General features: G+C 40.4%; 1 protein-coding gene across 6 annotated transcripts in view; it reads right to left on the reverse strand.

The window, feature by feature from the left end:
• The window catches only part of CACNA2D1 (calcium voltage-gated channel auxiliary subunit alpha2delta 1), a 558,706-nt gene that overhangs the window by 55,687 nt on the left and 485,866 nt on the right, over positions 1 to 17,153 (reverse strand). For 3 of the 6 annotated variants that reach the window (XM_019543645.1, XM_019543644.1, XM_019543643.1), the window contains exons 18-20: positions 15,342 to 15,398; positions 7,114 to 7,185; positions 6,289 to 6,360 (exon numbers count right to left, since the gene is read on the reverse strand). In XM_019543645.1, coding sequence (XP_019399190.1) covers positions 6,289 to 6,360; positions 7,114 to 7,185; positions 15,342 to 15,398 — 201 coding nt within the window. The remainder of the gene's footprint in view (positions 1 to 6,288; positions 6,361 to 7,113; positions 7,186 to 15,341; positions 15,399 to 17,153) is intronic. The other 3 variants (XM_019543647.1, XM_019543646.1, XM_019543648.1) reach the window with 2 other exon arrangements.

Genomic DNA, 17,153 nt, shown 5'->3' on the forward strand with positions numbered 1-17,153 from the left:
AAAACGATGCAAAGTACCCATTAAGCAGGTTGGCTTTTTCCTGGGTGTCAGTTGTCCCATTTGGTTTAGCAGGCATCCAATGTTACCTTGATTTTCTTCTGACTCCTCGCATATCTGAAAAAAGGATTTTTTATTGTCCTTGATACGTGTAGTTAACTGGAGTTTGGTTTCAGCCTTGGCCTTCCTGGTTCACCCCCTACAGGTATAGACCAGTGCAGACCACTCCTCCTTCATGGTGATTCCTGTCATCCATCCTTTATAAGCCTCTCTTTTTAGACATAGGAGGTCCATAAATTTCCTGCTGAGCCCAGAGGGTTGCTGTGCCCTTTTGCTACCTTTCCTCTGAGATGGGATGAATATCCCTTGTGCTTTCAGGATCTCAGCCTTAAGAAACAACCACTCATCTTGGACTCCCCTCCCTGTCAAGTCATGGTCTCTTAGGGCCTTGACAACAAGCCTCCTGAGCTTATCAAAGTCAGCTTTCCTAAAGTTAAGGACTTCTGGATTGCTGACTGAGTTGCTAGCTTTGTGATAGATAAAAAAAGTGATCAGCTCGTGGTCACTGTGTCCCAGCTGTCCTTCAATTCTTAGGCCACTGATTAGATCATCTCATTTGGTCAGTACTAGGTCCAACAGCGCTTTACCTCTTGTTAGTCCATAGACTTCTTGAGTCAGGTAGAGCTCATCCACACATGTGAGGAAGCTTTGTGACCATTCAGATTTGACCAAGTGCTCTTCCCATGAGATGTCTAGGTAGTTGAAGTCTCCCGTGACAATCATGCACCAAGAGCATGCGGCCTCAGCCAGTTCCCTGGTGAATTCCTGGTCAAGCTCTTGTACTGTATTAGGAGGTCTGTAGTAGACTCCTACCATTGTGTTCCTCATGTATTTTAACCCAGTGGGTCTCCAGTCATCCTCCATGGCCAGCAATGTCAGCTTGTAGGGACGTGTAGCTTTCCTTGACATAGAGAACTACTCCCCTACCCCTTTTTTCTGTACAATTTCGCCTGTACAGGGTATAGCCATCTATATCTATGGCCCAGTCATAGGTGGAGTCCCACTCCATTATCCCTGTGAGATCGTAGTCATTCTTGTTTAGCAGGAGGACCAGTTCTTCCTGTTTGTTCCCCAAGCTCCTGGCATTGATGTACAAACACATAAATGTCCCATTGTAAGCCCTAGGCTTCCTTGCACTCCTAGGAGGACACTGTTCCAGGGCTGGGGTAGGAGTAGATTTTCTTAAGTGCCCTAACCTGCTGGTTTTGCAGTAGTTGCGTAGTAGACTTGCTCTGGCAGTAGTCCACCCATCCCCCAGCAGGCTTAGTTTAAAGCCTGGTTAAGCAGGTCAGCCATTCTGGCTGAGAAGAGCTTCCTCCCCAGTGAAGTGAGGTGGAGGCTGTCTCTTCAGACCACTGCCTCTCTCACCAAAGAGCGGACCATGATTGTGGAAGCCAAAGCTTTCACGTTGACACCAGTGCCGCACTCTTTAGTTGACTACCTCAATCCGTCTCTGCCTCCTCAGACCATGACCTGTAACCAGGAGGATCAAGGAAAAGGCCACCTACACCCCCAACGCCCTAAGCCCCGCTCCCAGAGTCCTGTAGCCACTCATGGCCCGGCCACTCATATTATTGTGGTGACTGTGGTTTTTGAGTAAGAGAGAGAATCCTCCTCAGAGAATTTGCCCAGAATACTTGTATATGGGAAGGAACCAGTGATAAGCAGAGAAACAGTTAAATGAAACCTTATATTTAAAAAAAGTATACCCAGGCATACAGTATTACATATTAGTAATATTGAGGCATTATCTATCTATTCACATGCACATATGCTCTGTGACTTTGACTGTAGAAATATTTATCCAGGTGCTTCACTTTACATACAGGTAAAGCTACCATGAGTGTTTTTGTAAAGCATGGTATTAAGTTCAGTTTTTCAATTCACTAGCTTTGGGAATGAAAGATGACATGATAAAGCTGGGCCTCCAGCTCCCCATATGAAACTTAATCAGTATTAATGCACCCTGCTGGACCAATTTTCCCCAGTTTTCTAACATTAAAAATTATAACTTGCATGCCAGCTGCAGAATATTACTACTTTACAGTCAGAGAACAAGATTGATGAGGATGCCCTCAATAAAACTGAGACAGCTGCTGTAACATAACTTTACTAGTAATGTTCAAATGTACTATGGTACATTCTTCCAGTCCCTAAGCAAATATAAAAGCAAAAATATTATCATGATTATGAAGGCAAGGTGTTTTGGGCTATGGTCTGACATTTACGATTTGAACAGTTCTCTTACTCCTGCTGTTACTTTTCAGTAGAGCAGGGCAGGTGTCATTTGCCATAAAGAGGGTGTTTATAACAAAAAGCAATGTTTTAAAATCTTTGACTGAAGGTAACAAGATGGCTGAACTAACTGAGCAAAGAACTCGTCAAAAATGACTAGTAGGAGGTATATGGGGGTGCATGTGCCCCCCCGATAGGGCCGGTGCCCCTCCTGATGGCTGACACTGATGCTGTCAGCAGGGCTGGTGCCCCCCCTGACAGGGCTGCTGCTGTTGGAGTGTGCCCCCCCACCAGATTCAGGGGGCACCAGTCACTCATGGAACTCATGTTTATTTATTGACTTAATTACTGTGAATTCTTAGCCAGCTACATCAGAAAAGGAAAAGAAATAAAAGAAAATATCTTACATATATATCATATTCATGCATTCATAAAAGACAGACTAAGGATGAAATGGATTTTCCCATGGAAAACTGAGTACAAATATATATAAGAATTTCTTACTATCTTACATGGAGCTGATTCAGAGAAACCATTTGCTACTGGATCTCTAGCTGTAATCTGGCTATAGTCAGCAGTGCTGCAGAGGCGTTTTCATTTCATAGTAGTTTAAGGAACTGTAATTCATTTAATAAAACGATCTGGCTGTTTCAGTCAACTATCTAATGGCTAGGTGCTGAGGCCATAAAAGTAATTTTGTATGCCTTTGACTTTATAACAGGGACAGGCAACCCCCACAGGTGTCAGAGCATGTATGTGAAGGCATTTTGCTTGGCACGCACTTCTCAGGGCAGACAGTGGGGGAGGGCTCAGGGCTGCACTGCTACAACAAGCATCAGGCCCCTTGTAGCTCCCCCACTATCCAACCCTAGCATGCCAACAACATCTTACAAGTCAAGGTTGCAAGTGTTTTTGTTACTTTGACCAAAAACATCGCTGACCCCTACATTCAAATGATATACTATATCAGCAGATAGCCATGGATTAAATGGAGACTGAAATATATCTGTTCTGTCTGTGTTCTAGAGGTGATGATTCCCTTATGCCACAGTTCTGACATACAGTGTCAAATAATTTGCAGAGTCTGCATAATAATAATGCAATATGAGGTTAATGTCCATGATTACTAATCAAAGACTTGTAAGGTGCTTGACACTGCTTAGAGGTTCATAAAAAATATAAAAATGGAATTGCTATTTAAAGCAATAAATTAACAATTAATGCTATGATATTTACGGGGACACACTTCTTCAAAAATGACATTAGAGTAGACCAAATCTGTGCTTTCTGCCAAGACTTCTGCATGTTGTGGTATGGACAAGCATGAATGAAGAGGGGGGACATTTATCATAATTATGGCTACCATAAAATAAGTTTACACAATAAATTGAATTAAATTGGAAATATAAGAAACAAACGTGTAGTGCTAAATAAAAACTTAAACTGTAGAAACACTTCCGGAATAATTTATCCATGTGCAAATATCATCTTCTTGATCCAAATGTTAATGTGAAAGGTGGACTATGTGCTACTATTACAAAACGACTGATTTAAACTCAAGGGTCTTCAAGCTTCCAAAAAAAACATGGCAGGAAAAACAAATCTGTCATGTGTATTATTCTCTTTGCATCCTATTCTCTTGCTTCTCATGATTTTCTGAAACTGTCGGCCTCATAAGGAAGCCTCACACCTGCTCATATTGAATTATTATAGATTCTTTTGTTTAAAAAAAAAAAAAAAAAAAGATTTTTAGTGCCAGGGTGCTGGGACGTCCGTGGTTATCACCAGCACCATTTTATAGTCATATGGTTAATTAGCACTTTTACAGATATGAAACAATGCCCGATTCTGAACTCACACAGATTTAACTTGGTTAAGGTCAATGTAGTTACTCTTGATTCACCCTGGTTGAAGACTAAACTTAGGCCCAACGGCTATTGGCAGACATGAAAAAATCAAAACAAAATAGCACTTTACCAGAAAAGGAAGCATGTTAGTTTGACCCAGCTTCCCAACATCTGTATAGATGGGTGCTTCAGGGGGCTTTTAGGTGCTTTTATCTTAAGGTGATTTAATCAGCTATTACATTTCCCAAACTCTGACAGACTGCGCACCACCATTTTAAAATGATGCAACCTTAAGTACCACCAGCAATATTTTCAGTTCAACCTTAAGTACCACCAGCAAATTTTTGTCATATGAACTAAATATAATAAATCTGTTAACACTGACACTAACAGGTTGTCTGCTAACCACTGGTGATAGATTGGGAACTGCTGAGTTATTAAAGTGAAAAAAGCCCCACTGAAGCGCACAATTTATACAGACGTTGGACAAGCCGAGTCAAACTAACATGATGCCTCTTCTGGGCATGCGTTATGCTTGGTGCACGGGAGTACCAAGCTTAAAGTAAAGCACTGGGGTATGGGTTTTTTTTTTCCACATCTGGAAACAGCCAAAGTGTCCGAGTGGATCAGGTTGTTATTTAAGTACAGACATAACAGCAGGCGACAGTAAAACAGGTGGTACAGGAAAGGCAGAGAAGCAAGTAATTGCCTCTCAGTGATATGTTCATCCTGTTGGTTCTGCTTATTATTTTATGGTTTGCATGTATTTATAAATAAAACCCTGGTTTCTGTACTTTTTATTTGTTGTTATCTTAATTCAGGTTGTTTATATGTAAAATTTGCACTTCTCCATCTCTAGAAGTACTAGAAGCCAAATGAGTCCTCTTCAGACTGCTCAGACTTATAGAAGCCATAGCATCTGAAGAAGTAAGGTGTTGCCTATGAAAGCTTTAGCGTTTCTGAACAAGCTAGTCTCTAAAGGAGCCTATTACACATACACTGAGGCAGCTCCGACGTGCTGTAATTACAACTCGTCAGAGCAGACTTGATTAATCGAGTCTGCTGGTAATTACTGCATTCCAGCAGACCCCGGCATTACATATATCAGTGTCCTGGTCCTGAAAAATGGTGGCGGGGAGCAGTTTAACTAAAGCTCTTTCAATAAGCTTTAGTTAAAGTGCCCCTGCTGCCATTTTTCAGCATGGGAACATCAATACACATGACAATCTGGGAGCTTGAATTAAAACAGCTCTCAAAACTGCTCCAATTAAAGCACCCCCCCACAACCTTCTGCTTGACTGCAGACTAACACATCTAACCACCTCTCTTTACACCTGCCTATTATGGACCTACTGGGCTTAATAATGGCTAGGACTCATACAGACGTAGCACATTCTGGCCAAGACTCCAGAAGGGGAGAATAGCCATAGGACCTGCAAGCTCTCATTAAATTTGACAGGTTTGAGCCATACATGTTGCAGATCAATATTATCTATGGATTCTCTCGGCTGCTGGCAAAGCGCCAGGTTAGGGACAGTTCTGTAATTCTTGGAGCAATACGATAGCTACCCTTATCAGTACTGAGTATCTAACTTGTTTGGAAAACAACATTAGGACACCAAAGCATGCTGTTTTGAAAGTTTCGCCAAGTTGTAACTGGATGATTTGTTTATCGTAAAGAATCCTAATTATGAACTGTAAATCCAACAGACATTTTCCACCTTATTTTCTTCACATCCACCCAAAATATAATTGTACAAAGCCCCACGTTTCTAAACAAACAGACTTCTGCTGTTGGTTTAATGTGAGGAAGTACGACAGCCCTTTGTTAAGGCCCTGACACACACAGTAACACCTTACCGACAATTTTATGAATATAAAACACTAAAGAAACAGAGAAACAAAGAACTCTGGTTCTTAAGAAATGCCTGCTTTCCTGTTGTGCAAATGTGGAAAGCTGACAACTCCACTGGGGATAGGGAATAGAAGGAAAATATTTGCACATGAAAAATCCTGCAGCTCTCCTCCAACATTAGAAATATGGAATATTGCGTTTTAAATATAGAAAGACAGCATAAAACTATTATCACATCATTGTTTTGTAGTATTTTGTTGTAAAGGCATAATAGATCCTGCATTCTGATCTCACCTCATCTTGAGACTTGACCAGTGTTGTAAACACCCGTTCCCCACTTTCGCCATCTATCATTTTTTTCCGAATCTGGAAACAAGGAAAATAAGATGGTAAAATAAAAGCTAAAAATTATATACAATATGAATAATGTTTTCCACAATCCATCCTTACAAGCACTGCAATCATGATAGCATATTAGGAAAAAAATTGCTCAGACAAGCCTATTTGTTAAGAGACTATATCTTACTTGAAAACAAATGGAACCGACTCGTGTAATTCATACTAACGTAAGTGGTTACTTTGACACTAATGAGCCCATGCAGGTAAGCACTGCTGGTATAAGGAAAGGCTGCGTGTCTGGGTTCACTGGACATAGGTATCAATCACTGCAATATACAGAATGTATTTGCCCATGAGACAGCCTAGAACATGTATTTTTTCACTGATTAAGGATGTAAAAAATCTTGTTGTTCTTACAGTATTTTTACAGTGTATTGTTTAAAGAATAAAATGTTGGTATTAGAAATTCTATAGAAAGATGCATGGAGAATCTTAACACTAAACTGAAATTTGTAGCATCATTCAAAACAACAGGGTTATTAAACTCAGCCACTTGTGTTCCAAAGAAAAAGCAGATTCTCAAAAGCATATTCAGAAATGTCATTAAAATCCTCCTCTAATACAAAAACATCAGATTTTTCTAAACAATTAAAAACTATTATGAAGTCTGCTTTTTAAAGAACTACAGCTTTAGCAAATGGTAGGAATCAAATGCATCTCAGCTATTACACAGACCAGCAGAGAATCTGTATTTCATGACAGGTTGCTAGTGTACCTCACCTCAACTTTAATATCATTTTCCAGTTCAGCATCAAGAAAATCCAGTGTCACAGGCTCCTGGGATTTAGGATTCTGAAGCAGAAGATATTAAACCATCAAATAATAAACATTTTTCATTGTAATGTTATGAATAGGTTGCTGGAAACTATTCAAATATTTACTCAGACCACATTAAGCTGTTTAAAAAAAGGATTACTTACCCTTCTATCTTTAATAACTTAGAGCAGAATGAATTACTAGTGGTACTTTGTCACTGAAAATGAACTTAAAAAAAAATCAAGATATAATTGGGCAAGTGATAACTGGGTTAACAATCTGTTGCACACAATGCTGATGGCTAGATGCTGATTCCTCTATTGGTATGTCACAAGTTGTAAGCATGGTAGTAAAAATTGTAGATGAAATGCTAGAAAAGGAGTCTTATTATGTTTCCTGCCACCAAAAATGGAGGGAAGGAAGGTGGTTAAAAGTTTTCCAGATGACTAATAATTTTAAAATTTCAACAGGACTTTTCTTATCCACAGCTGATGTAACAGAATAGCTAAAGATAGTCAAATGTGCAAGATGTGTTCTGAAAGAATCTGTTACCCTGCTTTCAGTGTGCTTCATATATGTATTTTATAACTCATACATGGGACTTTAAGTAAAGTTCAAGATTCTCTTTATTTCCCCTGTGCCCTGCATTGTTCTCAGGTTGTTGGTCTATTATATGGCTACATGTGGATTGGATTGCTAGTCAGGATTGATTTTATTCATATATATTTAATTATACTTTTGTGTCAAGCATTTTATCATTTGTTAGGAACCTGTAGACTATAATTAATGTACCCTATAATTAAATAATAATAATCATTATTATAGTGGCAGGGGCACTTGCTCAGCTAGGGTCTATGCAGCCATAAAGGATCAGTGATATTGAAAATAAATGTCATATGATGATAGAATTAGTACTGAATCCATATAGCAACAATTACATGCTCAAAGATGAAATGGAAAAGATCAGTTACCTTTTGCATCTCTGTTTTCTTAATTCATGCTCCAGTCCTACACAAGTCTTACCAAAAGCAATGGGATTGCTTTATTCTATGTATTTAAATGGCTTTAAGTACTTACATATGTATCAAAGTATGAATACCTCAATCTTTTATGTGGTTCTCCTTGCAACATCAATGAGAAATCAATAAATCAAGTCCTATTTTCTTCATATTATTAAACCAAAGAGACTACTTATTTATCTATTTGGTGTGTATGCTACCCCAAAGAAAACTCAAGGTAGCTTACAATAAAAGACAATATATCTTATAAAATACAAATGGCATGTTAAAATAAGTAAGGCATATAACAATACAAAACTCCCCAAACAATGCCTCAACTTAACCTTGCTTGCTAAATGTATGCCCAAATAAAAAAGGCCTTTCAGCCCTTCCAGAGGATGCTTAAGCTTGGGCTCTGGTGGGCCACAGGAGGAAGTTGTTCAAAGCACATGATTTACTTCCAAAAATGACCTCCCATGTTTTTGCACCAAGTGAATTTGGCATACAGATGTTACTTGCAGGTGGTTGTTCTTGTCTGATTTTAGGGACCAGACGGACCATAAGAGAGAAGATATGCAGGTTCCAGACCATTTGGGACGTCAGAGATCAAAATCATCACTTTGAATTGTGCCTGGAAAGTTATTGGGTGCTAGTGCAGACTCTGGAGCTCTGGATTAATGTGCTCCTGACCCATCCCCATCAGAAGGTGGGCCTCCACAATCTGTACTTGCTACAGGCCACACAGAGCCACAGACAGAGCATATTGCAGCAGTCTAGCTCCAGGTTATGAAAGCACAGGTTATGGTGGCCAGATCTGAATCTGAAAGAAAGAATTGCAGCCTTCTCACCAAATAAAATTGGTGAAAAGTGCTCCAAAGTAAAGGATCCAAGAGCACCCAAGGCCATGAACCTTTGATTTTATGACCAGCTACAATTTATCATTCCCAATTTCATATTAAGCAAATAACAAAATCTTGCTAATTCAATTTAATGCATAGAGGTAATTTACAGAGGTGCAGGTTGTAGCTGTGTTGGTCTAAGGACATAGGCAGGCAAGGTTCTTTGGGTGAATCTGATATCTTTTATTAGACCAACTTAAATAGTTGGAAAAAAAAATTAGCAAGATTTTGGGTTTAAAAACTCTTCGTCAGGCTGAGGAAGTCTCTGCAGTTGGTGTGTGCTCTTCCTGGATGGAATGAAAAGTACCAGAGGCTGGGCTGGTATGCATACAAACAGGTAGTCAGTGAAGATATAAACTGAGGAGTCAGTGGGAGAGAGACAAGCTGGGGGGGCGGAGAGAGAAAAGGGGGATGAATGTAGCAGTTAAACAGTGGAGAGGTACCTGGGGAGTCAGATGTCAGGCAGATTATAACGTGTCATAAATCCAATGTCTATATTTAGTCCAAAATATAGACTATATGGACTCTCTCTCTCTCTCTATACATATATATAGGACTCTCTCTTTCTCTCTCTATAGTCACACAGAGACTATATGGAATATAGAATATATGGACTAAATATAGGATTAATGACACATTATAGCCTTCCTGACATCTGACTCCCTAGGTACCTCTCTACTATTTAACTACTACATTTGATCACCCTTTCCTATCCCCCGCCTGTCTCTCACCCACTGACTCCTCAGTTTATATCTTCACTGACTGCCTGTCTTGCAATGCATACCCGCATCTGGCTTCTTTACTATTCATTCCATTCAGGAAGAGCACACACCAACTGCAGAGGCTTTCTCAGCCTGCCAAAGGGTTTTTTAAACCCAAAGCTCACTAAATTTTTTTTTCCCCCAACTATTTAAGTTGGTCTAATAAAAGATCCTAGATTCAACCAAAGAACTTTGTCTGCCTAGAGGTAATTTAGGCTTTTCTTAAAAGAATTATGATTTGAACTCCAGCACTAAGCAGCTTAAAATAGGAGGGGAACTGGGTATCAATATATTTTGGTTTTGGTTTTTTTGGTTCGTTTTGTTTTGCTTCACAAGTTTTGTGCATGTGTGCGTGCATGTGCATGTTTGGGTAAATAAAACATTATATATGGAAAGGAATTCAGGAGCCAGTCCTAACTGAGCACTACATAAGCATTCCTCATGATGTAAGCCAATGTTGCTATCACTTGTACTCGCTAAGCCTCAATTTACTATGTCAGGGAATAAACTGTTCTCATTTATTTTTAGAATGGTGGCTGCATCCTTTGTTTATCTAAATAAAGAAAGGTTATAAAAATGTAACCCTTACATTTTGGCAGTAGCTAAGTTATAGTAACTGAATGCAAATCAGGCTTTCTGCCAAATGTAAATGGTCACTACTTGTGACAAATGTAGTAAGTAGTGCAGACATGATACTTCTTTCATTTATGCCAGTTTGACTCTATAGATTTCTATGCACTTACTCCCACTGTATGCTGGTAGAATCATGTCTTGTGTGTTTGGCTGGGAAATATCATCATGTATATGATTTGGAGTATTAGGGGCCAATTCAAGTAGATTGGCTTCTGATTTTTGTGGTTCAATGAGATTTACATTGGTGTGAAAAAAGTGCACGTTCGGTCCCTTGAATTCTGCAAAACCAAAATACAAATTACTGGATAGTAAGCGTTCATCATTCTCTCACCAAGTTATTCTTTACAAAGAGAAAGTGGAAGAAATTTTAGGCTTTAAAAGAAAGCTCTTACTGAATAAATTTTGAACAGGGGACTGGTGGGTAATACTAGGTGTTTCTGGTATATTATAACTGGGAAGGTATTATTATATGCTTTATTCATATACAACACATTAAATAATTTTTAATGCAATGAAAATACATATTATAATTCTGTCTTTTGCTACTCATTAACTTTTCTACCAAATTCACACTCTTAAATAGCAAAAGACTAAAATCCAAGGAAGTAAATTAAAAAAAAAAATTCTTACATGCAATGGATAATGAATAGCACGGTCAAACCCAAACACCATGCATGGAGGTATTGCCATGGCAGAATTGGCATTGTGAAGTTCACATCCCATTCCAACACACAAAGGAAACAAGAAAAAAAAAGATAATGGTAAAAGAAGAGCCATCATATCAAGCCACTGTAAAACATCTCAAATGAGAACCTGGGCTACTCAGAATTAAGGAGTCCCACAGCTTGAAATCTGGAATATTTTATAAAACATGCATTCAATTCATCTTGTGTTTACTTAGGATCTCAAAATATTTTATCAATTTTTATTTTGGGCATCCCAACATATTTATGGTTTCTCAATAATGCCCTCGTGGTGCAGGTGACAAGAAGTACAGACAGATAGATCAAATGATTCCTCAAGATCCTACTGGAACTCTATGGTTAAGGTAGGAATAGAAATTTGTATGCCTATTGCAGTATCTTAAGCATAACACCCTCCCCACCGCTTCCCCCAGAGCCAGTTATATTCTTTCCTGAAGATGGAGGGTTTGGACTCCATAACGTTCTTTGCCCAGGTTACCATTTTCCATTTTTTTTCAATGAAGAGACAAGCTCTGTGTTCTGTTTGCTCTTCTATTTACCTAATCAATCAAAACACACAACATAACTATATATACTACAGAAACACTAAAATTACTGGCACAACTTAATACAATGAAACAAAAGTACATCACTAGAACTAAAGCATGCAGACAAGCATGGCAAGAAAGAGCAACAATGTGTTATTTTAGCTGATAAAATAGGAAAGAAAGAATGAACTGGTACAGTGAAATAAAAATAAATTCATTTAAATGCCATGGTAAATCTATTATTTGAAAAGACTTTGGGAGCATGTCTACATTCTCACAGACTCTTAGACTATATGTCAAGCTTCTTTCTTCCTAACTTCAAGTGGTTAGCATCTAATTTTTACCTTGTTTCTTACAGGTGGTGAACATGGGATGTTAGATTCTTTTTATATATGTGAAGCTAGCCCATGATCAGGATGAGTTTGGAACAATCTTGGCCCTTCTAAAGCCAAGGGGAATTTTGTCACTTCCTTGAATTGGATTGAATTTCATGCCATGCAGTTGATTAAATTAATTCTTTCTTTGCATAAACTGCTGGTTTTGCATTCTAACACCCTGAGATAGATTCCCACACATGTTGGATATTGACATTTATACTGTATTTCCTTCTTTATGTTGGTACCTATGTAGTTAAAACATTCTTTGTATTGTTTCAGTATTTTCAGTAAGTGTTTTGTTCTCAAGGTTTTTAACATAATTCAAAAAGAACTGCATAAGTGTCACTAACTTCCTTTTCCCTGTTTGATATGATGGCAGCTGGTCTGAGTCACAGATAAGCAGGGATCCGGGATTTCTGTTTGCCACAGAAAAACACGGTAAAAAACGGATTTTCTCATTTTAAGGAGAAAAACCTAGATTTTCTCCTTTAAAGGAGAAAAAATGCAGGAAATGGTGGGTTTCCCTTTACAGGCTGATGGAGTCCCAACCTGCAAGGGGCTGGGGAGAGCAAGATCTGAAGGCGATCAGCAGGTGGTGTCATGTGCATGTGTATGCTCAGACATGCACATGGCTGCCAGGCAGGCTGGAGAGCAGCTCCCGGAGGTAAGTGTGGGGGGGGCTGGGGGAGGATTGAGGCCCCCATAGTCAGGGAGGGAAGGAGGGAGTTGGGCAGGGCTGTGGTTGCTGCGTTGGCACATGGGACCTGGGGCCAGAATGCACGGCCTCAGGATCCAGGTGGGGAGTGGGACAGAGGTGTGGGGGGCTCGTCTAGGGGTCAGTTTGAGGCTGGCTCCCTGCTGCTGCATGGACTCTAAGGGGGGGGGGGCACATACCCCTAGATTTCTGCATAGGAGCAGGCTGCCTGCTGTAGGCTTGGGGCTCCCTACCTGCTTCCTCTGCCTCCCACCTGAGGCCTCCACAGCCCAGTTCACAGGACACAACACAGCAGGAAAGAGGAGGTCAGGGAAGCTTGTTGCTGCCACAAGCTTCACACCACCTTCGTGATGTGCCCTGTCTGCCCAGCAGCAACGGGGTGGCGGAGTGAAGTTGTGCCTCATGCTGCTGCCAGGCAGGCAGGGGGTGCCTTGCTAGGTGGTATGGGGCTCTCAGTGGCAATGAGCTTCCCCGCCCAGCCCCTCTCTGTCCTGCCATGGCAGGTTCCTGCTGCTGGGCCACAAAGGCCTCAGGGGGAGAGTAGGAGGGTAGGGAGACCTGAGACTGCAGCAGGCAGCTCATCCCTACTCTGCAAGGGATCCCAGTTTTGACATGTTGCCTGTGGGGGAGCGGGAGTTGGGCTCTGTGCTTCACTCTGCTGAAGAAGCCTTTGCCTCCCACAGGTGGCAGCTGGGACTTAGGCATGACTGCTGGGGGCAAAGGGCTGCAGACCAGGTCCCTGGTCCCATAGCCCTGGCAGATGGGGGCCCCCTCCAGTGGGTCTAGGGTGGCAGGGGAGTGCGTGTGGGGAGTGACAGGCACTGGCAAGGCTGGGGTGCTGTGGCTGGGGAGTAAGAGGCACCAGCAGGGCCCAGGGGACTGTGGCTGGGGAGTGAGGGGAAGCAGCAAGGCTGGGGGCTCTGGGGTGGGAGTGAGGGGCTATGGCACAGGCAGGGTACTTACATATCAGGGCTGCTAAGTGCCACAAAGCAGTAGGGGGTACACCTGCAGCTGGACTTGTGCTCCGGTGAGTGAAGGGGGAAGGAGGAGCTCTGATTTTCCATGATAAAAAAATCAAAACTCAAACACCAAAACTTCTATGTATTTAGAATTTATTTTCTTGAAGTGATTGAGGCACTAGCAGGCTTCCAAACTGCTTTAAAATTGTAAATATAGCAATAAAATATTGTGTTCGGCCGATACCTATATATAGTGCCATTTCATTTCAATTATGGAATTGTGGAAAAATGTGGATTTTGGCAGTTTTAATCAGGGAATTTGCAATTTTTATCAGAGAAGTTGAGATTTTTAAACAGAGAATACCAGGATCCCTGCAGATCAAACATATTCCCCAATATCTTATTTTGACATAGGAACTTTGTAAGTCATTGAAATTCTGCCTGTGTATTATTGTACAGTAGTGCTGTGCAAAGCTTTGGTTCCTGATTCGATCTGGTGGAGATTTGATCCAATTTGGTGGCCAAATCTCTGAATCCAAATCGAATCAGAGGACTCTATAATCTCTTCGAATCAAACTGGAACCCTCCAAATCAATTCAGAGTGATTCAGAAAGATTTGGCAATTTGGACATAGACACAGCTTTAAGTGTTTTTTCTACATACCTCAAGGTACCAGGCAGCTCGTGAATACTGTGATACTGGGGCAGATGGAGTGTCCCACAGGGGCACAGGAGTCTCCCTAGTGCAGTTGGCAGCAGAGCCGGAAGTGGACCAAAAGCACTTCCTGTCCACTTCTGGGTCTGCCGGGGAGTGTGCTGCCCCCCCCCCCCAAACCCCCTGGTTTGGAGACAGGTGCTTCCTGGGTCTGGGGGGGCACCTGGGGTCCCCCTGCAGCCAATTGCCAAGCTGGGAGGAGTGGCTAGGGGCCCCTCTGTGCACTCCCCGGCAGACCGGGAAGTGGACCGGAAGTATTTCCAGCCCACTTCCAGGTTTGCCGCCAAGCATGTGGGGGGGCCCCCATGCTCCTGTGGGATGCTCCATGCGCCCCGGCATCACTGTGTTCACAAGCCGTGATGGTACCCCAAGGTATGCAGAAATCAGCATTGAATCTTCAGATTTGGATTCGGTTGAATCAAATCAGGGACAATGATCCGAATCAATGAATTGAAATACCGTCCCCAATTCAGCCCGAATCCGAAATGAGTAGGGCCCGCTTCACACACCCCTATTGTACAGCATACACTGTGTAATAAAACCTGGTAAACAATTTACAAAGATGCAGAATCTTTCTCCTGATTTCAGGTTTATGAAATCTTTCTCCTCATTTCAGCCTCTTTTCAGCCTACAATTCATCTCTTAGCCTGAAGAATAGTCTTTAAAGCACAGCTCTAATTAGCAGCTATTAGTAATGCATCACAATTTAAAATAATGCCCTTCATTACCATGAATAACAATTTTACTATTATTTAACAAAGAAAGATGCAAGCTTCATGCTTTGGAAGCTGTTCATCAACAGTTCCCTAGTTAGGTTTTCCTAGTAAGCGGAGCAGAAGCTTTCTAATCTTATCTCCATCTCTATGCATTTTAATGCACTATTGGTCACCTCCATCCACAATTACCTGGACATGGGGTCTCCTTTTTCTCAAATTAACTTTTGGTATGCCCACACCAATGTGCTGAAGCAACAGAAAAGCAGTAATTTATACCTCTGAACCATCAGTGCACAATCAATTTATAGTTTACATTTTACCCTGGTTTCTACTCTTTCCCAATCGGTATGTTTATTGAATCACAAGAGAAGGCTCATTTTGACAAAGTACTTTGAACTCTCTGTTAACCTTTGCAGCAAGTTTCAAGTAAAACAACAGACAAGTCCCAAGCAGGTGAATTAAGTCAACAGAGAGATCTACATGTGCAAAATGAGTACATTCTGCCAAAGATTTAATAGAGCAGACAAAAGCTAATTCCTTTTTGCTTATCATGATACCGTCATCTATTACAAACTAAACTTTCCATTCTGCTTTTAAAAATAGAAACAAAGTAAGCATGGTACAAAGCATGATGGGATTAGGATCTGTGAAGACAACGGCAGTCTTGCCAAGGAACTGGCTCTGAAGCAGGACCCTAACATGGTGGGGGAAGGACACTGATACAATAGCAGAGCTAGCTTCATTTGTTTTACTACTTTAGAGTCCTTATCCCATTAAAATCAAGCATGTTGAGTCACATATAAACCAGTGTAATTCCACTGATTTTAATGATTAAATATCACTCTTGGGATGCTTTGTTTTGGGTCACGATAGCAGATTTAATCCATATAAAATTTGGCAGTAATATGTTAGCTGATTGCTCATTTAAAAAATTTTCATAACTAATTTGATTTTCTTTCAGGTACCAAATGGAAAAAAAAAATCTCAAAATTACGTTCTTAATTTGGTTGCTTAAACATATAGAACAGGTTCACCTCAAAACGAACAATTCACAGAAGAATCTTTATACCCTGGACTATAGCAGGGAATTTGGGCATAAGAACATAATAGAGAGATTTTCATATTTCAGTAAACAAAAGAGCCCTAGCTATTTGATAAAACACTGGTCATTTACATAGAAAAGTCAGACCATGTTGTTTATATTGTAATGTATTTGAAAGTGAAGTTTAAACCAATGTGCTTTGCTAAGTTCATGATGCTTTTATTGTATAACATGAGTTACAGGATGTTCTCAAGAACTCTATGAGAAAAACAAACTATATGTTCCTTTGTAGGGAGTTCCTGGGTGTTTCTGCAAGACAATATTTCAAAATGTTAATTGTGTTGAACCAGTTTTGAAATTTAGGTTACAGATTTTCAGAAGGAAAGAAAAAGGCATTCAGAGGAAGAGGAAACTACTGGCACTATATTGCAGCCTCACCTCTTCAAACGTAAATATGTAGTTATTTTTTGGTTTACTCCCATTGAACAACTGCTGGTAAAGCGGGGGGAGGGGGGAATCAAGATGTTCTTTGTTAGTATGTTAAATGCCAATAGAAAGGTCAACTAAGATTAATTTATAGTGCATTAAAGGAAACCCATAAATTCTATACACAGCTGTCTTTGTTGTGTACCTTGGTTTTAGAAGGTAGTTCTGGTATCAGTCTGAATAGCATGCACCACCCGAAACAAACTGTCAATGATAAAATCTAGTCTGTGTAACTGTTAATAGTAGATACACAGAGAGGAGTATGCACAATACTCAATATACAAATTCTGCAAAGAATTAAGAAACACAATATATGTTCAAAACATTGTGAAACAGCCATTGAAGGAGTACTTGAAAACATCTCTGCTCATCTTCATTCGATTGATAGCTAAATCATCTTTAAATTAAAAAAAATGCAAAACAATATTCTAAAATACAGTTTTAAAAAAATCCATTGGTTTGCAAAGAGGGTG

Source organism: Crocodylus porosus, unplaced genomic scaffold (genome assembly GCF_001723895.1).
Source record: "Crocodylus porosus isolate Cpor-Errol unplaced genomic scaffold, CroPor_comp1, whole genome shotgun sequence".
Lineage (NCBI taxonomy): Eukaryota > Metazoa > Chordata > Crocodylia > Crocodylidae > Crocodylus > Crocodylus porosus.